The sequence below is a fragment of the Trichechus manatus genome, unplaced genomic scaffold (genome assembly GCF_000243295.1).
Source record: "Trichechus manatus latirostris isolate Lorelei unplaced genomic scaffold, TriManLat1.0 scaffold00054, whole genome shotgun sequence".
Taxonomy (NCBI): domain Eukaryota; kingdom Metazoa; phylum Chordata; class Mammalia; order Sirenia; family Trichechidae; genus Trichechus; species Trichechus manatus.
The window spans coordinates 302,964-325,458 of NW_004443990.1; the positions used below are offsets into that span (position 1 = coordinate 302,964).

Below are 22,495 nucleotides of genomic sequence, written 5' to 3' on the forward strand. Positions count from 1 at the left end.
GACTTTGTCAGCAGACTGAGAACAGACCTGTCTCTTCACTAGTCTAGCAGTAACGGCCTACATAAGACTGATAGATACAATCAGAATGGTACTTTATACATTTACAGCTAATCACACACTTAAATATGAAATGTGAACCTTGGTGAATTCTACAGAGGAAGAGTACATATGTAGTAAGAACATATAAAAGGACTTATCATCGGGAGTCAGAAAAACTTCTCTGAGAAAGTGACATTTAAGCTGAATCTGAATGAAAAGTAGATGTTAGCCAGATGAAGAGATGGGAGAAGAGCATACTGGCAGAAGGAGCTGCATTTACAAAGACTCTAAGGCAGGAGGGAGTGTGGCATGTTTGAGGAACTGAGGCAGACAGGGTCCAGGTCATGCAGGGAACTTATAGACCATGTTAAATATTTTGAATTTTCTCGTAAGAGCATTAGGGAGCCTTTGAATATTTTAAAGCAGTGGAGTGACATGATCAGATTTATATCTAAAAGATCATTCTGGCTGCTGTTTGCAGAATGATTGGAAGGAAAAAGGAGAGCAAGAGTAGACGTGGGGAAATCATTAAAACGCTGATGCAGGAGAGAAGATGAGAAATGTTGGTGGCTTAAATTAGGGTGGTGGCAGAGGGATAGAGAGATGGATGTTCTTGAGAACTGTTACAGAAACAAAATCAATAGGACTTGCTGAGTGATTGGATGTTGGAAATAAAGAAGACAGTGGTATCAAGCTGACTCCCAGTTTTCTGAGAGTCAGCAACAGAGTGGTGGTGCTGTTAATAAAGTAAACACTGGAGGAGACTGTTTGATGATATGTGTTGACTTTGAAGAACCCGTCAGACATTTAAGTGGAGCTGTCTAGAAGCAATTTAATAAACTGACCTAGAACTCAAGTTTTTCACTCTGGGTTGAAGATTATAGGTTTGGGAGGCATCAGCATATAGAGGTAATTGACGCCAGAGGTGTAAATGGGAACATCCAAGAAGACTAGACAGAGAAAATAGAGCCGTCAAGATTTCAACATTTAAATCTCAGAGAGTGAGTTGCCAGTAGAGGATATTGAAGAGGAGCAGGCACAGAAGTGGAGGAAAAAAATAAAAGAAAGCACCACGAAAAATGTCATGCCATTAAAGCCAAGGAAAGAGGAAGTTTTAAGAGAAAGCAAGTAGTTAACTTTGATAACTGCTCCAGGGAGGTAGATCATTGGGTAAAGCAAGTTACAAGGCCACGCCTAACCTCAGTGGGGCAGAGAAGTACAATCCTCCCATGTGCCTGGAAAACAGATTGGAAAATTAGGTTTAATTCCATTTGTGGAATGGCTACCGTGTGTCAGGCTCTTAGCTGTTGTTGGAATTACAGAGATATGTAAGATATGATGCCATTTCTCAAAGAGTATGGATTAGTGAGCTCATAGGACTATAAATTGTATATGCATGCTTGCATACTCACATAGCCTGAAAGACTGTGCACACACAGACACACACAGACACACACACACACACACAGACACACACACACACACACAGACACACACACACACGCACCCTAGGTAGTTAGCAGTGTTACCTCTGAGAACACAGAAGGAATGGAAATAGTGGAGATGTTAAGAGGAGCCTGTGTTCTTTGAATCTTTTGTAAGAATGCATTAATATAGTTCATAAATAAAAAAAAAATTAAGAATTTATGGAAGTTATAGTCTTTCTTTGTGATAATTAAAAGGAGAAATTTTGCTTTTTAAGCTTTTGTTTGTTTCTTCTAGGCAGGGATACCAATGGGACCAATGCCAGCAGCAGGAATGCCTTACATGGGACAAACGTCATTCCTGGGAATGCGTCCTCCAGGCCCACAGTATACTCCAGACATGCAGAAACAGTTTGCAGAAGAGCAGCAGTAAGAGACCTCTAGGATTCAAGGATAACAAAGATACATGATAGCAGTTATTTTAAAACTTATCAAATGTTCTTTAATGCAGATTTGATACCAAAACAGTCAAGTTGCCTTTAAAACTTTTGAAAATACTTTTACTATAAGTTTAGAGCCAGAAGAAACCCTAGAGATCCTCTTATTCAGCCTTCTTATTTTACACGTATAGGAGCCTGGGTTGCTTAAGTGGTTTGCAGTCAGCTACTAACCTAAAGGTTGAGGGTTCAGACCCTCCAAGCGGCTCAGTGGAACAAAGACCTGGTGAACTCCTTCTGTGAAGATTGCAGCCAAGAAAACCCTATGGAGCAGTTATATTCTGTAACGTATAGGGTCACTATGAGTTGGAATTGACCCAGAGGCAACTGGTTTGGTTTTGGTTTATTTTACATCTAGGTAAATGAGGTCCAAAGAAATGAAGCACCTTGCCAATTAAGGTGACATAGCGGTTAAGTGTTACAGCTGCTGACCAAAAAGTCAGCAGTTCAAATGCACCAGGTGCTCCTTGGAAACTCTGTGGGGCAGTTCTACTCTGTCCTATAGGGTCGCTATGAGTCGGAATCGACTCAACAGCAACGGGTACGTATGTATGTATGTAGTTTCTTAGTGCTGCTGTTATAGATTGAATTGTGTCCCCCAAAAATGTGTGTCAACGTGGTTAGCCGTGATTCCCAGTATTGTGTGATTGTCCACCATTTTGTCATCTGATGTGATTTTCCTATGTGTTGTAAATCCTACCTCTATGATGTTAATGCGGCAGGGTTAGAAGGATAATGAGGTAAGACTCAATCTACAAGATTAGGTTGTATCTTAAGTCAGTCTCTTTTGAGATATAAAAGAGAGATGCAAGCAGAGAGACGGGGGACCTCATACCACCAAGAAACAAGAGCCAGGAGAATCAGATGTCCTTTGGACCTGGGGTCCCTGTGTTGAGAAGCTCCTCAGCTGGAGAAGATTGATGACAAGGACCTTCCCCCAGAGTCGACAGAGAGAGAAAGCCTTCCCCTGGAACTGGCAGCCTGAATTCGGACCTCTCGTCTCCTAGACTATGAGAGAATAAATTTCTGTTTGCTAAGGCCATCCCCTTGTGGTATTTCTGTTATAGCAGCACTAAATAACTAAGACACAGCTACTATAACAGAAATACCACAAGTGGCTGATTTCAAAGAACAGAAACTATTTTCTCACAGTTTAGGTGGCTAGAAGTCTGAATTCAGGATGTTGGCTCTAGGAGAAGGCTTACTCTGTCCACACTGAAGGAAAATCCCTGTCTCAGCATCTGTAACATTCTTCTTAGCATTCCTTGGAAATCTCCACGTGGCATCTATCTTTCCCTCATTCTGTGCCTACTCTGCTCCTTTTATATCTCAGAAGTGATTGACTTAAGATACACCCTACACTGATACGGTCTCATTAACATAACAAAGAAAACCTTATTCCCAAATGGGACTGTATCCACATGTATAGGGGTTAGGATTCCAACACGTATTCTAGGGGGACACAATTCAATCCATAACATAATGTTACACAGTTACTAGCAAAGGTTGGACCCAAATGCAGACCTCCTGATTCCAGATCGTTGTTCTTTCTCCCAAACAACCACCTTCCCAAGTGGAAGTTTCTTTTTTGTATGCAGAGCAAAGAGTGTCTTTATGTTTGTCTACCTGCCTATCTGTTTTTGAGAGTGCTTTTACATGAAAAAAGTTGTTTCCTCCCCTGGCAAATTAGATAGGAAATAAATTCATATGTATTACTTAGGTAAAGACTCATTTCAAATATTTTGAGGTTAATATAGTAGGGAAACAGGATTCTTATAAGAACAAAATCAGATACAGTAGCAGTGGAGTGAGTTCATGGGTCTACAAAGGCAGGATGAGTATAGCACAGTTGATAATCCCTGAAGCTGGTTCTTCACCAGATTGTTTGTCTTACAGAAAACGATTTGAACAGCAACAGAGACTCTTAGAAGAAGAAAGAAAAAGACGTCAGTTTGAAGAGCAGAAGCAAAAGCTCAGACTTCTGAGTAGTGTGAAGCCCAAGGTAATGTATCCATGCCGTTCTTCCAAACGTGCCTCTTCTCACTTTTTATTGTTGAGACAGCAGCCCAAGCTGAGGCTGTGGTTGATTGATTTTGGTTTATCATGTCCCGAAGTGAAGGATTTTTCTTTTTCTGTAAAGATACTCTCTGTTGCTGAGGGGTAGGATATCAGCCATTATTTTCTCAACCCTTTTTACTACCATGGCAGTATTTGTAATCTTTTCTTGGGAACCATTAATCCTAAACTCGTGTGTCCCGTTGAGTGGATTCCAACTCATGGAGAACCTGTAACGACCCTATAGGACAGAGTAGAACTGCCCCATAGGGTTTCCAAGGCTGTAACCTCTATGGAAGCAGACTGCCACATCTTTCTCCTGCAGAGCAGCTGGTGGGTTTGAACTGCCCACCTTTTGATTAGCAGCCGAGCGCTTAACCACTGCACCACCAGGGCTCCTAAATTTACTGATACAAAAATGAGTTTCTCTTAATTCAGGACACTTAATATCTAGTAGCTCTGTCCTAAAGTATTTATAAACAAGCCTTTTAATATTTTTATTTTCAATGGAGTATCCTTTTATACATTTGTTTTATACATTTATCAGTGCCTTTTTGACTTGGGGAATTCATTTTGATAAAAATGTTGGAAATAGACGAATATCTCCACTTTTAATTTGGGAGGATTTAGAAGGAAGCAAGAAAAAGGTGAATAAACATGCATGTTTTTGTTGTCTCTTAGACAGGAGAGAAGACTAGAGATGATGCCTTGGAAGCCATCAAAGGAAACTTAGATGGGTTTTCCAGAGATGCTAAGATGCACCCTACTCCAGCATCACACCCCAAGAAACCAGGTAGTTAAAATTTTCTTTTCTTTGAAGGTGATTTATAGTCCCTGCAGTTGACCATTATATGTGTGTTAAGAGTCAGAGCTGAACTCTTCTTTCAAGCTAAGTACAAATTTGGATGTTTTAAAATTTACAGTGAGTTAACTCTTTAACAAGCGATAGCACATATATGTTCCAGCTATATTTTCTACCCCTGGAGGATTATTGGCAGATATTTGAGCCACTTTAGTATGTTCTGGCATCTTTGTGGATACTGGTGCAACTGCCTAAAAAACAAGAAAGTTGTTCTGCACCACATTTGAATGTTGAGAGCCATTCATATGAGGAGATGCTTCCCAGAGGAGTGATTGTGTCTTTTGACTTCTGTACAGCAAGATAAAGGTTGCAAGTATGTTACTGTTTCCTTTGTGTTATTGGGAAGGTATGGTTGCTGACATTCAGAAATAGTCAAGTAAATGTGTTGTTTTGGGGGTGAAAACAGTTTGTGATGCACTTCCTGGGCCATGGGACCGATATATACTGCATTTGTGATGTGCTTCATGGAACCTGGGACCAATGCGGCCTGCTTGTATTAGTCACCTGCCTGATAACATCTTTTATAAAGTGCTCGCCTCCCTGAAAACAGTTTATGATATACTTCCTGGGCAGTGGGACCAGTATGTACCACATGTGTGATGTACTTCATGGAACATGGGACCAATATGGCCCACTTGCAATTGGCACCTCATTTTTTCAAATAATAATAAAACTACCAACAAACAATGATTCAGCATCCATTCCTTTAGTGAAAAAACATGGCAGCACCAAAAAATTTAAAAAAAAAATTCACCCATGAAAGAGTTAAAAGCTCTGGTCTGGGTAACTGTTTTGGGAGGGGGGAAAAACTATCTTTGCCTGATAGTTAGATGTCAGTATAACAACTTCAGCTGTAAATCTCTATATAAATGAGTTATGTTAACATTAGTAAAAAAAAAATCTATTAACTCAAAGGAAATGTAATAAAGGAGTTTACTGTTTCATTTTTATTATTTCAATATAATTTTACTTTTTATGAGCTAGCTAAGGTTTTATTATCAGTGTAATTAAAATGAACCATTAAAAAAAAGTCACAGTTCATCTAAAGTGAGAATAGCAGCACAACTGGAAGAACACAATCGACGTGACTGAGTTGTACATGTAGAAATTTTTGAAATGGTGTATCTTTGGCTATGTATATTTTCACCAAAAAAAAAAGTCCTCCAAGGCTGAGAAAGGAGCATGTTGACATGTCGTGGGATTGTTAACCAATGTCATAAAACAATATGTGTAGTGACTGTTTAATGAGAAGATATTTGTTCTGTAAACCTTCACCTAAAGTACAATTAAAAAAAAAAAAGTTAAAAAAAAAAATCACAGGAGTAATAATGCTCCTCGTGAAATTTTAGTTTCTCTTAACACATTTCTATGTACTTTTTATCGTCAAGTAAACAAAAAGAGTGCCTGCTTTTAGAGAACGGTGAAGGGATTTTTTTGTTTTTTGTTTTGTACACTTGGCAGTTGAAATGAGTCTTGTTTTTGCATAATGGTTACTATGTTAGTTTTTAAAACAATTCAATATTTTGACATTATCAACTAATTTCAAGAATAATGTACCATTACTAGGTAAATAGTTTGCATAAATTATTCAGTCAACCAAGAAACTACTATCTTTTACTGGTACATATTATGTTAATACATTCTATCTTAAACCTTTGTACTATAATACCTTTTACCAGCGATATCAAGAGAGACTAATTGGCACCCACATTGATAACCACATTCTTGATTTTCTGGGACAGTTTGTCTCTGTCCTCTTAATTTTACTTGTTAGATTATGTACCCAAATTCCGATTCCAAAAATATACCCCAAAGTAAAAATACACCGAGACTGAAAAGAGACTGGACATTAGCAGATTGAGTTCAGAAAAGAGAACTGTCTAAAAATGAAAATTATAAAACTGTATAAACTAGTCAAGAAGTGATTTAAAAATATACACTGGAAGTTAATACTAAAACTGGACCTTGCATAGAACCTACAAAAAAGAGAAGAAGGCAGAGAGGATGGTCGTTGTTAGGTCAAGCATTGTTCAGTCCATGTTGTTATTGGTTGCTGTCAGGTTGATCCCAACTCTTGGTGATCCCGTGTGTGCAGAGCAGAACTGCTCCATGGGGTCTGCAAGACTGTGACCTTTTAGAAGCTGATTGCCAGGCCTGTCTTCTGCGGTGCCTCTGGGTGAGTTCGAACTGTCAACCTTTCAGCTAGTAGTCAAGCGCTTAACTGTTTGTGCCACCCAGGGGCTTCTCAGTCCACATAAAATGCCCTTTTTGGACAGCCAGCTGTAGTTTAACAATGAGTATTCGTCATTGTTAAATAATAAATTGAAATTTTGATGTTCAGACAGTCTCATGAGTTCAGTCAACATGCGTGCAGTTAACAGTTTCTAGTTAACTGCTTCATGCTGAGTCAGAAAAAATGTTTCTGAAGCAAGCCTAGGAGTTTCCAGTGCCTCTCCAATTAGGGTCTTAAACCTAGGCCCAAAGTACAGTTTATAAAAAGAGTTTCCAGCCTTTGCACCACCAAGGGCATCTTTTCATTTTCCCCTATAGGCTGTTTTTTCTAAGACACTTAACGTACACTATATTTATGACATAATTCTAGTGATTTTTATTAATCATATGTACAGCTGTGAGAGTTTATGAGCCAAAATATATACCACATAGAATGAATGTAATTCCAGACAAATATAAAGAAACATTGTTTGAGCCTTTGCAACCTTACTGCTAGTAAATAGGCAAGATCCATTATGTCTTTTAAAAACATTCAAAGTTGTTCTCAGATTTCCATTACTTCTACTTTGTGCCAGTACTGGTCCAAGAAGGCTTTTTTTTTTTTTAAACAAAAAAATTAAGGCAATAATTTTGAATATTCATTATGTGTCTTTCATAGAACTTTACATGCTTCCAGTTTTTATTTTATTGATCCAAAAGAGAGGTAGTAAGCCTGTAGTGTCCCCATTTTCAGATGAGAGCCTTTTTTTTTTTTTTAAAGACCACTCCTTGTAATTTTAAAACCCATTGCCATTGAGTCGATTCTGACTGATAGAGACCATGTATGTTACAGATTATAACTGCTCCATAGGGTTTTCTTGGCTGTAATCTTTAGGGAAGGGTCCCTGAGTGGCGCAAACAGTTTGTATTCAACTGTTAACTTAAAGGTTGGCAGTGCCGTGGAGAAAAGGCCTGGCAATCTGCTTCCATAAAGATTACAGCCCAGAAAACCCTGTGAAACAGTTCTACTCTGTAACGCATGGGGTCACAGGAGTCGAAATTGACTTGATGGCAACAGGTTTGGTTTTTGGTTTTTAAAATCTTTACAGAAGCAGATTGCCAGGGCTTTCTTTCGAGGTGCTGCTGGGTGGGTTCAAACTGCCAATCTTTAGGTTAGCAGCCACTCAAAAACTGCTTGCACCACCCAGACCACCCACTGTGACATTAGTCTTTAATAAATATTAAAGCAATTCAAAGTAGTTAAAAATGTGAAGAAGTAACAGTAATATTGTTAATGAACCTCTTATCAAATGTAGTAGAGCAGGTTTATTACATAGATGAATCTCACATTTAACAGTGTGAAAAACCATGGTGATGTTTATATCCTTTAGTGCCAGAGATCTTTTAAACATAGTCATTGGTCAAGGTTGACTTTCGTAAGTTGGTTGTTGAATTGTTTGCTTTACTACTTTATGGTCTCCCAATTTTTATGCTTTTCACAAGAAAATATCACCTTGGGAATGTGTGTAATGTTCTTGTTATCTTTTGTAATTTTCATTTCTTATATTGTAACTTCACTGAAGTGTGATTTATGCCAAGTGTATGGATCAGACATGAGATGTTAAAAACTACAAGTTTATATTGTGCATTGTTCCTTACTGTTATCATGAAATTTAAACATTAGATTATTTTTGTGTCCAGAATGTAATGTGTTCAGCAGCATATAAATAGGTGTTCTTACATCTGTTTTTGGGAGAATATCATCCAGATAAACAGTTCATTTGGGTTTCAAAAGTAATTACCACTTTAATGTAAATTATTACTGGTTTCAGTCAAGAAGAAAAACTAGTTCTAACCTAACCAAAGAAAGGAAGAAATTTTGAGTTCTATGGGAGTTTTTTTGTTGTTTATTTTTGAACTAAATGCAAAATAGCTATAAAACCTCCCTTTAAAAAGTCAAAGTTGTGTATAAATAGATATCAAAGTGTTTTTGCATGCATTGTGTAATTCCATTTGACTATGGTTACTTATGTTATTTCTTGTTCACCTCCACTATTCATATTTCAGCATATTCTTTTGGAATTGTACTACATCTTGATTTCTTTTTCCCTGTTGGTTTTCATTTCTATGTGTTTCATTTCCATTTTCCATTTTGCAGATTGTCCCACATCATCTCATTCTACTGTCACTGTCTCCCCATCACCTGCCTTTCTTGATGAAGAAGAATTCAGTGACTTTATGCAGGGGCCTGTTGAAGTTCCCAAATGTGGGCCTTCTTCCACTTCCCAGCCTTTTCAGTCTTTCCACCCCACCACCCCAGCTGGCCAGTTGCATACACAGAAGGTTGGGGCACAGCCTCTCCCTGCAGGTCAGATTCCAGTGTCGTTTGCCTTACCTGGTATCCCTGGGCAAATTCCTTATTTCTCTACTGCTTCAGCCTCACACATTGTACAGAAAGCAGGTAACTCCTAGAATTATTAATGAAAATGTTTTTACGATAATCTAGGAAAATTTACTTCTGTTACATAAGCAGAGTAATGTAGCAATGTTGGTAAAGAAACCTGTACGTTAATTGCATGGGTTTTTTTTGAAACCCACAAAAATAGAAGTCTAGATTTTTTGATTCTGGGGACCTTATGTTCCAGAAAAGTGATTTAGAACTTTTGTTCCTAAATTAGGATCTTTGTAAACTACCTTACAACTTTAAAAACAAACTGATTTCTTAAGGAGATTACTCTTTTGTTTGGGAAAATCACCGATATCATTTTCTGAAGAATAATGAGCCAGGGAAAACTGCTTTAGCAAGTACTTTGTCTGGTTCAGTGACAGAGCACTTGGGGTCAGAAGGCAGTTTGTCCTTGGACAAGTCTTTAGACATCTCTGCGCCTCAGTTTTATCCTATGCAATAATGGGGGCCATTATACACTGTATCTTGAGATACAGTATAGTGATGGGAGAGATCTGAGGAGACATGTACTTAATCCAAACTCTCATTTCAGAGATGTGGAAACAGACCCAGAGATTATGTTACTGGCCAGCAGTCTTCCCAGTAGTTAGTAGAAGTGTCTGTATCTTTTGTAGGTTTCCAGATTTCAAAGTTAGTACTCCTTCCCCGATACCATTCTCTCTACTCTCTCATAGGATTCTTGAGAATCAAAGTAGAAAATGTACGTATAAGTCCTCTAAAATCTCTGAAGCCTCTCAAATTTTATATAAATGTACAGTGATTTAATTCAGGTTTTTATGTGGCAGGCCCTTCCCTGGAGAATATGGGGGTGGAATGGATGATGGAAAAGATTAGAAATATACAGTTAGATACAAATAATTCTTCGTGCTGTTTGTTTAGGCCCTTCCTTGGAGGAGAAGCTCCTAGTATCTTGTGACATAAGTACATCTGGGCAGGAACGAATTAAATTAAATACTTCTGAAGTTGAGCACAAAGCCCTAGGCCCAGCTTCCAGTAAGAACCATCCCAGTTTAACAGCCAGTAGCTGGGGTGCTGTCAATGGACGCGTAAGCGGTGCCACCACAGCAGAGGCAGAAAAGACTTCAGACCAAAACCGGTCAATTGAGAGTGGTGAGCTCATGAAACATTCAGCAAAAAAATTCGTTTAACCAAATGTTGCTTAAATGCTAACATCTTAAGCATTAATCTTAAAACGAATGCTGCTTCATTTTGCTAGTTGAAATCTTGCTTAAAATAAAGTTAATGCATCCCTTTCTCTAATTAACCACTAAGATTTTGCTCTGAATTCTTTCAGCACACTATTAGGCCTTCTTAGAAAACAACCAGTTTTCTTAATCAGAATCATTCCTGTTTTAAAACTTCCTTTCCTCTTATTTTATAAAAGCTATCTTTTTTTTCACCTTACAATTTCCGTTCTTCCATAAAGATTGAGAAGTTAAAATTACAACTTGAAAAGTCACCAATGAGAATATAGTTTTGCTTTGGCACAGTGGTTAAGAGCTCCACTGCTAACCAAAAGGTTGGCAGTTTGAATCCCCCAGCTGCTCCTTGGAAACCCTATGGGGCAGTTCTACTCTATCCCAGAGGGTTGCTATGAGTCGGAATCGACTCAACAGTGACAGGTTTGGTTTTTTGTTTTTCTCTGAAATAAATCATAGGTACTGTAGCCTGAAAGATCCAAATTTTATAAATTCAGCTCACAGAGAGGAATTAGAATGTGGGCAGCCCAGGAGGCAAACTTTTAGAGCATATTTTATTGGCCGAGAAATTATTGGATTGTGCTAAAAAACAAAGCAGAACAAAAACCCTATACATCTAAGGTAGCGGTTGTCATATTCAAATTAAAAATCAGACTTTGGGAAGAAGCAGTATTAAAAGCTGTAAATAAAGCTTGGGGCAATTGAATTTTTTATACATATATGTTTTTAAACCAGTGCCTATCATGTTTTTTCCTTTCATTTGTAATACACATGACATGGTACAAACCACATACGATTCAGAATATTGATTCGGTATATTTTAGTTTTTCTTTAGTTTATTCTTTAGGGCATTCTTAATGTAGAAGAGTTGTTTAGAAACCAAATATTTTAAGTTGTATTGGTGACTTTTTTTTTTTTTTTAAGTGTCTCCAGCCAATGCTTTTCTATAAAAAACCGTGGCTCCGTGTGATTTCCTTATCTTCCACATGGACCATTAGATACCTTAGAGAATGTTCCTAATGTTCCTTATCTTTTAGGTGTGGGAGTATTTCCCTCACAGGATCCCGTTCAGCCCAGAATGCCTCCTTGGATTTACAATGAGAGTTTGGTTCCAGGTAAGAGTTTCCTTGCTCAGAATCCCTGTTAACTGTTGTGGTTAAAAAATATATTGTAATCCACATTTATAATCCTAGATGTAAAATCTGTGTTTTAAGCATTTTTCTCTGCCTGCCTTAACCCTACTCACTCTCATCCCCAACAGCTCCTCTGACTAGGGTTGTCAGATTTAGCAAGTAAGTAAACAGGATGCCCAGTTAAATGTGAATTTAAGATAAACAAATAATTGTTTAAGTATGTCCCATGTAGTGTGGGTGTCCTGTACTTCACATGGCCACCCTACCTCTTGTTCCCACTTTGTTCTTTGGAAGTCCCAGGTGATTATGAACAACTCCACCATTGTCTCTTCTTTTTTCAAACACTTGTTCTGCTTCCTCACCTTAACTGAAAGCAGATCTTTCCCTGAAGATTCTGGATTCTGTTTCCATAGCACCTTTCCCAACAGTATTTTCTCTCATAGCCTCTGATTCATTGGGCAGGGAGAAAGGTGGTGTTGGTATAATTCTTCCTTCTTACTGCTATTTTCAAACTGTTTCCATCATTTTTCCTCTTTTATTTCTTCTCTTTTAAAGTACGTAGCATCTGCTTATACCACCTCCATCTTATTGTCATCACAGCCTTCTACTGAATTGCAAGACTTCTCTAACCTTCAGCCCTTTATCTTTATCTTTAGGACCAAGTTCTCATCTCTTTTCTGAACTTCAAACCCTAATTGTCTGCTGGGCATTTCCACTTGGATATCTTTACAGCAGTTTGATTTAAGATTTAAGATTATTTTTGTATAGCAACAGCAACAATAAAAAAAGATCAATCATTTGTAATGCATTACGTTTGTAATATGGTCTTTCTTTTAATAGATGCCTATAAGAAAATTTTAGAAACCACAGTGACTCCAACTGGAATAGATACCGCTAAACTTTATCCCATTCTGATGTCATCTGGACTTCCCAGGGAAACTCTTGGACAGATATGGGCCTTAGCTAATCGAACTACACCTGGCAAACTTACTAAAGAAGAACTTTATACCGTTCTCGCCATGATAGCAGTAACACAGGTAGACAGTGTTTCTTAAATTAGATCAAATAACTTTTCAATATAAATTGAAAGAATATGAATCGTTTTTTGACTATAACACTATAGAAATCTGTACATTGAAATTTAGATTATTTTCAGGATACAGTACTGTAAAAATTCATAGCTTATGTAATGTGCATACTAGCAAAATATTCTTTTGCTTAAAGAATGTTTAGTATATTAGCATTCTCTGGAATAGCTATATGCCTTCTGAACTTGAGAGCTAGTCAGGAATAGGTAAAATTACTCTCTCTGTCCTTTGAAGTCCTTGGTTAAAATTCCTTAGATATAGATATTCTCTTAGATGTAGTATTTTCAGTCTGGTAACAGTTTTTCTCATATTACACAATTATTTTGAATGATTTGATTGTGGTAAATTAACCAAAATTGTCAGAGAAGAAAATGTCAGAAATGATATGTGTTGGCAGTTTCCTTGCTCAGTATTACGTTTTACATTAAGTTTGTTACTTTTGGTGGGGGAGGTGTCAAATTCGTAAGTTTTGGGAGAGTCAGAGTAGAAACATACCAGGGCTACAGGTTTTCTATTTAGGTCTCTGTTTGCCAGATTTAGATGGTGTATGGTTTGCAACCCCCCAAAATGTTTCCATTTTCCTCCTATTCCCTATAGAGGGGAGTCCCTGCCATGAGTCCTGACGCTTTAAACCAGTTCCCAGCGGCTCCTATTCCAACTTTAAGTGGCTTTCCTATGACTCTTCCTACCCCAGTGAGTCAGCCAACTGTGATGCCTTCAGGCCCTGCAGGCTCCACGCCTCTCAGCCTGGGACAGCCAGTCATGGGCATTAACCTTGTTGGACCAGTGGGTGGAGCTGCAGCTCAGGCTTCCAGTGGCTTCTTGCCAACTTACCCTGCAAATCAGGTAAATGGAGAAGCTGTGCATATTCCAAATAATCCCTGAAAGTGAATCTTGGCAACTTTTTTTCCAGGGATGCATACAGAATATTGCTGGATTGTGATGGACACTTGAGATGAAAAATGAACAGTATTCAAACAATACAAAATTAATTTTTTTATTATTTAAAAAACATAAAGATGTTTCTTAAGCCTTAAACTGTTTGAATTTTAGCTGAAGATTTATCGTTCTTTATAGTATATACATTTTAACCTCAAACCTAAGAAAAGAAATTTTTTGACTGTGTATTTTGAGGAAGCTGCTAAGGCTGAAGTTAAAGTACCTTAGTTTATTTTTTCACTTCTCAGATTAGCAAAATTTAAACAAATTTATAATATTTACTGTCAACGAAAATGTAGAGAAAGTGACTAATATACTGTAGGTTTATTCCTGCAACCTTTTTGGAAGGCAGATTGGCAATAGCTCTCAAAATTTTAAATGTCTGTGTCTTTTGACCTAGCAGTCACAGCATTAGGAATCTATTAGTAACTCAGATTAGCAAAGCTATATAATAATATTTGTTGTAGCATTGTTTGTGAGAATAAAAAATTAGAAATTGTTAAATATCTATCGGGGAAAGATTAGATAAATTTTGGTTCATCCATATAGTGGTAAACTATTTGGTCATTAAAATAAATGAGATAGATCTACATGTACTGCCTGGAAAAATGCCCATGTTATATGATTACATTGTTTTAAAGTACAGAACAATATACTATAAGCTCATTTTTTCTCTAAAACAAATGAACTATTAGTAATACTTAAAGTTGCTATGAGTTGGAATCAACTCCATGACAATGGGTTTGATTGTTTTTGTTTTGTTTTTTTAATGTCTGGTCTGTCCAGTAACCCAATAATTGCGATTTGGCTGTTAAAAGATTGTATAGATTCATTCTTTAAACCACTGTGTTACCATTTGTACCAGAGAGCGTATAAAAATACAAAACAAGATTCTTTTTTAAGCACTTAAGTTGATGATAGGTCTGAAGAACGTTCTTCTGAAATTAGGTAGTTGTACCTAAATTGAAGAATTTAAAATGCAGTCTTTGCAGCTGACAGTTGAGAATTTGTTGTTAACTATTTTATCAATTGGATGTTGTTTTCAACTTAAATGTCCCCTGTAAACTTAGGTAATAAAACCAGAAGAAGACGACTTTCAGGATTTTCAAGATGCTTCTAAGTCCGGATCCCTTGATGACTCATTCACTGATTTCCAAGAGTTGCCTGCTTCTTCAAAAACAAGTAATTCCCAGCAGGGAAGCAGGTAGAAAAGAGTTGAATATATTTAACATTGTATTTAATAGTTAAAAAAGAAACATCCACAATGAGAAGACTAAGTATAATAAGAAAATTGAGACTCCTTACTCTAATATTTTCCTTGATTATCCTGTCTTTATTCATACGTTTACTCTTCTCACTTATTTCCCCTTTGTCCACCTTAAACTTCAGCTCCTACCATTTCATCCCTGTATACACCTGCTTGCCAGTTTTTTTTTTGCCTGTGCTAAACCTGATTTATTATAGCTGAGTGCACATGTGTGATGATGACTTCATGTTCTTGTATTAGGTCCAGATCTTCAACTGTTGAAAAACTCTTTAGGCAGGGAAACATAATTTGATATTTTGTAGTATAATGATTTTCCACAGAAGTCATAATTTAGTAATCTAAATATAATTATTTATTCATGTCTCTCTTATATTTAAGTTGAGAGCAGCAGGTTTTAAGCCTTCAGATTTCTGTTTGTTTGTTTGAATAGACAGTTGCACAAACATATCTCTAACGTTTTATGTACTAACTTAACTTTTAGGTACAGTAACTGATTCAGTATATTGTCAACACCTCCCCATCTTGTTTTTTGAAAAAGTGTTTAGATATTTCTTCCACAGAGCGGAACACACTGGACTTTGAATAAGCAATATCAGTGTTTTTGGTTTTATATTTGGAGCTTGTTTCTGGCAGGATACATAGTCCATTTCTCTTATGTTCCTATTTTTGCAAGTTGGTTATCTCTTGCATTTTAACCAGTTGATCGTTTTTTAATTAACACCTTCTGCCTACCCACTATAACAAGAACTCAGAGGTAGAGAATTACAAATTAAGGAAAGACATTATTCTCCTAATTTTAAGAATACATTAAACACATAGAAGAAGAAGAAACAAAGAGCCCTGATGGTGCCGCAGTTAAGCACTTGGCTGCTAATGGAAAGGTTGTTGGTATGAACTCACCAGCAGCTCTGTGGGAAAAAGATATGGCAGTCTGCTTCCATAAAGATTTACCGCCTTGGAAACTCTGTGGAGCAGTTCTCCTCTGTACTGTAGAGTCACTGTGAGTGGGAATCAACTTGGCAGCAATAGGATAGAAGAAACATGATGTATGTCACTGTAAAAAAATGGGATTTCAAGACCTCTACACCTGGCTAACCTTATAGACACATAATATTTCTATCCCAGATCTCTTTCTTTGAAAAAAATTTATACATTCTGCTGCTAACTTGTCATCTCTATCTGAATAACCCAAGACATCTCAAATTCACTGTATAAAATTAGACTCATTATTTTCCTACTCAAAACTAAATAAAAATTTTTGTTAAATCATTGTTCCCTGCCTTGGTGAATGATGTCACCATAGCCAGTCACCAAATCAGAAACATGAAATTTATGTTTGACTCCCTTCTCTCTCCGTTGCTAATATCAACTCTGTCAGCTCTGCTTGGCATGGGATAAAGCCTTCCATGATCTTGTTCCTGTGTACTTTGTTGACTCGTTCAACTTTCCCCATGGCTTATATTCCAGTCATGCCAAAATGACTTCACACTGACTGTGCTCTCTCAAGCTTCTGGCCTTTGTGTGTTCTGTTTTCTTATGTCCAAAATACACTTAACTATTTTCTGTAGTAAATTCTAGTTCCACTTCAAAAATTGGCATTCTTAACCCTTTCTCCATCAACCCCCACCCCCAAAATGAGTAAGGTGCCCTCCCTCTCTACTGCCATAAAACCAGTTGCCGTCCAGTCGATTCCAAGTCAGGTGACTCCATATGTGTCAGAGTAGAACTGTGCTCGATAGGGTTTTTAGTGGCTGATTTTTTGGAAGTAGATTGCCAGGCGTTTTCTTTCTTGGTGTACTCAAACCTCCAACCTTTTGCTTAGCACATTGTACCTTATGAATATCTCTGCCCTAGTTACGTTGTAGTTACTGGTTCATTTGACTGTCTCCCTCACTAGGCTGTAAGTACCTGAAGACAATCTGTCATATTTATATACATAGGGCTTAGCCTAGGATATGTAATTAGTAAAGGTTTCTTGGATGACTATATTATAGTATGTAGGCTATAAACTGAATTTATCAAATCAGTGATTCATTCTTTTGGCGGGGGAGAAATCTCAGTAGTTGAAATTACAAATTGGTGGTAGAAAAGTTTTATGATGCTGGCCAGACCTGAGACATACAGGGTACTAGCAATTTTATATGGGGTTATCTCCACATAATAGCTTACTTTCATATATAGCCATTCTTCATAGGTGTTTCTTTTAAAGTTCTGACTTGACTACTTCCGTGCTTTCCTTGAATGAAAATATTTTGCTGATGACTGAAGAGTCGACACTCATTATCATTTATTCATTCTGCAAACATTTATTTAACATCTGCTATGTGCCAGGGAGGAAGCCCTAGTGGTGTAGTGGTTAAGAGTTCAGCTGCTAACCAAAAGGTTGGCAGTTCGAATCCACCAGGCACTCTTTGGAAACCATGTGGGGCAGTTCTACTGTGTCCTCTAGGATCGCTGTGAGTCGGAATCAACTCCATGGCAACGGGTTTAGTTTCGGGTTGGTATGTGCCAGAGGAGCCCTGGTGGTGCTATGGTTAAGAGCTCAGCTGCTAACCAAAAGGTCAGCAGTTTGAATCCACCAGCCACACCTGGGAAACCCTATGGGGCAGTTCTACCCTGCCCTACAGGTTCGCTATGAGTCAGAATCAACTCTATGGCAACAAGTTTGGTTTTGGTTTTATGTGCCAGAAGAAGTACAGCTAGAATGCTTCTTAGAAGCAAGAATGGCGAGACTTCATCTCATGTACTTTGGACATGTTATCAGGAGGGACTAATCCCTGAAGAAGAACATCATGCTTGGTAACGTAGAGGGTTAGCAAAGGAGAAAAAGACACTCAGCAAGATGGATTGACACAGTGACTGCAACGAAGGGCTCAAGTGTAGCAACAATTGTGAGGATGGCGCAGGACTGGGCAGTGTTTTGTTCTGTTGTAGGTGGATCTGCTATGACTCAGAACCCACTCAGTGGCACCTAGCAACAATGTGACAGACATTGGGATAGGCACGAGACGTACAGAAGCAAAAAACCCAGTTCCTGTTCCAAAGAAGTTTAGTTTTATCTGGATATTTATATTAGCTAACACAGCTCTCTTAGCATTAGTGCTAAAATGTATATTAAATGATTTTCCTAATTTATAATAATTTGTATACCACATTGTGAGTTTATTTTTGAAAGAGATTTGTTAAATCATGATATGAGTAGTTGAGCCTAGGTAAGACCACTTTCAACAGTGTTTTAAAATAGAAAACAGACATTTCTTGTCAGATAACTAAAAAGGCACATAAGTTGTGAAAAGTAGGCTAGAGTTTAGAGTATTTTTAGTCTGTGAGAAAATGATGTTAGTAAAACGAGCTACCACAGCCACATAACGTGATTGTAAAACATAAATGTATCACTGCAGAGAAAGAGCAAAATACTTGTTTTTAGTGGCTGTATTCTCTCTCTCAAGGCTTAACCTTTCAATTGAATGTAGGTTATTAAATTTTAAAACAATAGCTTTCTCCCTTGAGTACCTTACTTTATTATTAAAGAGTAGAAATAACTGTTTTCATGTTTGGAACCGGTAGTGACTGTGATATATAACTGGCCGAAACACTTTCATGGTGATTACAGTGGTTTCTTTAATAATAACTTCAGAGAAAACTGGAATGAATTATTCATTGGCAATATGCATAAAATTACAGTCTGAGTCATAGTTTTTTTTTAATGGAATTTTATTTTGTTGACCTCAGTCAACAGTACTTCATTACCCTGAAGATGCTCTATTCCCAATTCTGTAATATAATTTTAAAATTGATAATTTTTGATTAAATGTCAGATTTAGAAAGATTTTATTTGACTACAGCTAAAGTTGGAGAGCCATGAAAAACAAATAGATCATTCAATCTTGTGGTGTTTTCCTAAGATACTAATTAACCTTATTCCTATGTCTAACGTTGTGTACTCTGAGCTGTAGTTCAATTACTTGTGGAACTTTAAAAAATCCACCTATAATGTATAGATGATTACCTATTACATTTGTCAAGATCAAATATGTCGAAGCTGTTTGGCAGTGATGTGATGTGAGATTAAATTATAGCTCCATCATACTGTTTGATGGCACTAAGTCCTAAAGCACTGTGGTCTCCATTAGCATGCATATGCTAGAGCCAGGCTTTTACCATGCTTGTAGGCCTCTGATAAGAAGATTTCAATGACTGTGGAAAGATTTTTGCTCCAAGGCAAAGAACTCAATAGAAATCCATTTATATAATGTGTGTGTGGTAATGAATGACACAAACCAGTGGCAGGGAATGTAGTCATTCATATGTAAAGGTTTGTTCTTCCAGGGAGCTGCCTGGGTCTGATAAGAAAAAGAAGAAAGAAAAAAAAAAAGGCAATACTTTTATAGTATGTGTTTAAGCCTTCCAAGAATTACCCACACAGACACTACTCATTACACTATTTTTCCATCCAGTGAAAAATATGTTCACAGGCAAAAGTATCTTTATCTAATTTTGAAGTGTTTGTTGTTTTGCTACAAAGATAGCTTCGAATTGCTGATGTGATCCTTGTAAAAATGCAGATTGTATTGCTGCTTATCAGATATGTGAACTTCTGCCAGTAAGCAGTGCAATATGATCAAAGGAAGAACAATTTACATCTTGGCTTGAACAACATTTCATAAATAGATTTTTAACTTAAGTATTCCACCTTGCACTCTGAACCTATTTTAGAGAAGAATTTATATTAAAGTTAACATAATTTACTTTAAAATATAGTTTCTTTCTCAGATTGGTTATACATATTTGGAGCAGTTTACTTTTGCAGTTTTACGAACCTTAAGTTAAAACTGCAGAAGATCATCATTCTATAATAATCTACTTCCAGCACTATTCCAGTCTTTATTATTATGACTTAAAGAGATGGTTAGCCATTCAGCGTGGATCTTATCCCTCTTAAAGTAAATACACAGCTTCTATATTGCAGTGAGTTTGTAAATATTGTTCAGTGCCTGGCCAAGAAATATGTTAACTTTATATATAATTTTTTTTTTTCTCCTCAAGAAAAAGGGCATTTAGTTATTTGTAATGTTGTATATGTAGTTCCCAAGTTTTAAAGCAAAAAGCCAGGTGTTTCAGCTAGGTGCCTATTTGCCGTTTTAATTCTAATCTCCTATCTGATGATAGGAGTCCTGGTGCCGCAGTGGTTAAGAGTTTGGCTGCTAACCAGAAGGTTGGCAGTTCGAATCCACCAGGTCTAGACTTTAAGAAATGTTTCTTTCTCCCTTTTAGCGCCCCTTCTTTGTTGATACCACTTCCTGGAACTAAAACATCGGCTTCAATGGATAAATATGCTGTGTTTAAAGGAACTGCAGCTGACAAGACCTCTGAAAATACTGTTCCATTTGGAGGTAAAAACAGTTTGTAAATTCATAAACCTGTGAATGTAACATTTGATTGAATTGTATGAGTCTTTGTTTTTAGTGGCATCCTTTTATGTTAAATGTGTAAAGTCCTTATATTGCATGGCAGGTATGCTTGGTTGACCTAATCTGCCTTACTTTCTTGAGTTGTGATCTCAAGATTCCTAACCTTAACTGAACTTCTGTTTTTACATCATAGAGCCTGGTGATAAATATAGTGCTTTCAGAGAACTTGAACAGACAGCAGAGAGTAAATCTTTAGGTAAGTTTTTGATTCCTTCAGTGGATAAATTATTTCCATTTTTTAATAAAAGGGACTTTGATGGTTCTTTAGTGACACTCCTGAACTGAATGGGTAAAAAAATATAGTGTAGTGGTGATTATTATGATTCATTATTCAAACTGGAAATATTTTATTCAATAAACCTCAATGGGTACTTACTATGTTTAATAAATATTGTGATAGGTGCTGGGCGGGGGATTAGTTTATGCAAGAGGAATAAGACTTTTTGTGTGTGTGTGGCTCTGGAAATTACAAGGAGGCAAAATATGGGAATTATTTTCTAAAATTTAGGGCAAACCACAAACGGACACAATTTCCTCTGAAGATAGTGTATTCTTTCACTGGAAGCCTTCAAACCAAGTTCAATTCCTGTGTCAAATGGAAGGCTGTGACTGCGTTTGGTTATTGTAGGTGAATTCAGAGGTATTCAACAAGACCTGAACTGTTGATAGTGCAGCAATCTATGGACTGTGCACTGGCAGCAAATAGTCTTTTACTGTTTAAGATTTTCAAGATTGGCTGTAACTTAATGAGAAAAACGAAGAGAGAGGTGTTTTTGTGTATATGCGGTTTCCAACTCTGATAAAAGGGCTTGAATAGATTAAAAGGGAATAGAGAATGATCTTGAAAGCTATATATATAAAGACAGAGTTATGTTTGGGGTTAAATTCAACAATAAACATAGTGTTTGGGGTTTAGATAATCCATAAATCAAATTATGCCCTCCAAAATTTAGCTGTGAATGCTATAAAGTATGTATACTTTAATAAGGATTTCATTCAGGCAACGATACCACATTTTATCTTTATGTACTGAATCCTCAAACTTGGAACATCCTTCAAAAATCATTTATTTCCACCCTTCTGCCTGGGTTGAGGAGGAGGGAGATTATACAAAAGCAAGGTAGGTATGATAGAAACTGTACTACTTAAACATCTCTGAAAAGGGAAACCCACCTCTTCTAAGAATATTCAATCCCTTTACAGCACTTAGGTTCTGGAAATATTTTCTTGTGTTTCATCCAAGCCTTTAGGATGTAATATGTATTTCTCCTACAGAACCTGTATCAGGAGTAGAAAGATAAGCCCTAGAGGAACTTTTGGCTTGTTAAGTTTTCATTTAACTCCTAGCAATGCTTTCATCGATTCTTTGGCCAAGATAAGTTTGGAGTAAAGAGCATGATTTAATGTCAAGGTTGTTTGTGGAGTATGGTATTAGTGATTACATAGCATGTGTTTTATTCCTTGAAAGACCATGGGGAAAGACAACGGTGCCGCCAAAAAGTAAGCAGTACTTTCACTGATTGCCGACTCATGGTGACCCTGATTCTCACGTGTGTCAGAGCAGAACTGTGCTCCATAGGGTTTTCAGTGACTGATTTTTTGGAAGTAGATTATCAAGTCTTTCTTTTGAGTTGCCTCTGGATGGACTCAAACCTCCAACCTTTTGGTTAGCGGCTAAGTACATTAACCGTTTACACCACCCAGGGACCCCTCTTAAGCAGTGGTTAGTGTTGTTAAGTGCCGCAGAGTTGATTTTGACTCAGAGAGACCCCATGTGACAGAGTAGAAATACCCCATGGGGTTTTCTAGGCTGTAATCTTTAACAGAGCAGATCACCAAGTCT

General features: G+C 37.2%; 1 protein-coding gene across 5 annotated transcripts in view; it reads left to right on the plus strand.

The window, feature by feature from the left end:
- SYNRG (synergin gamma) overlaps positions 1–22,495 on the plus strand; it is a 76,833-nt gene that overhangs the window by 16,987 nt on the left and 37,351 nt on the right. For 3 of the 5 annotated variants that reach the window (XM_023732657.1, XM_023732659.1, XM_023732662.1), the window contains exons 4-14: positions 1,762–1,892; positions 3,857–3,962; positions 4,697–4,808; positions 9,247–9,549; positions 10,435–10,665; positions 11,792–11,869; positions 12,728–12,924; positions 13,573–13,821; positions 14,985–15,118; positions 20,456–20,574; positions 20,786–20,848. In XM_023732657.1, coding sequence (XP_023588425.1) covers positions 1,762–1,892; positions 3,857–3,962; positions 4,697–4,808; positions 9,247–9,549; positions 10,435–10,665; positions 11,792–11,869; positions 12,728–12,924; positions 13,573–13,821; positions 14,985–15,118; positions 20,456–20,574; positions 20,786–20,848 — 1,723 coding nt within the window. The remainder of the gene's footprint in view (positions 1–1,761; positions 1,893–3,856; positions 3,963–4,696; positions 4,809–9,246; positions 9,550–10,434; positions 10,666–11,791; positions 11,870–12,727; positions 12,925–13,572; positions 13,822–14,984; positions 15,119–20,455; positions 20,575–20,785; positions 20,849–22,495) is intronic. The other 2 variants (XM_023732660.1, XM_023732661.1) reach the window with 2 other exon arrangements.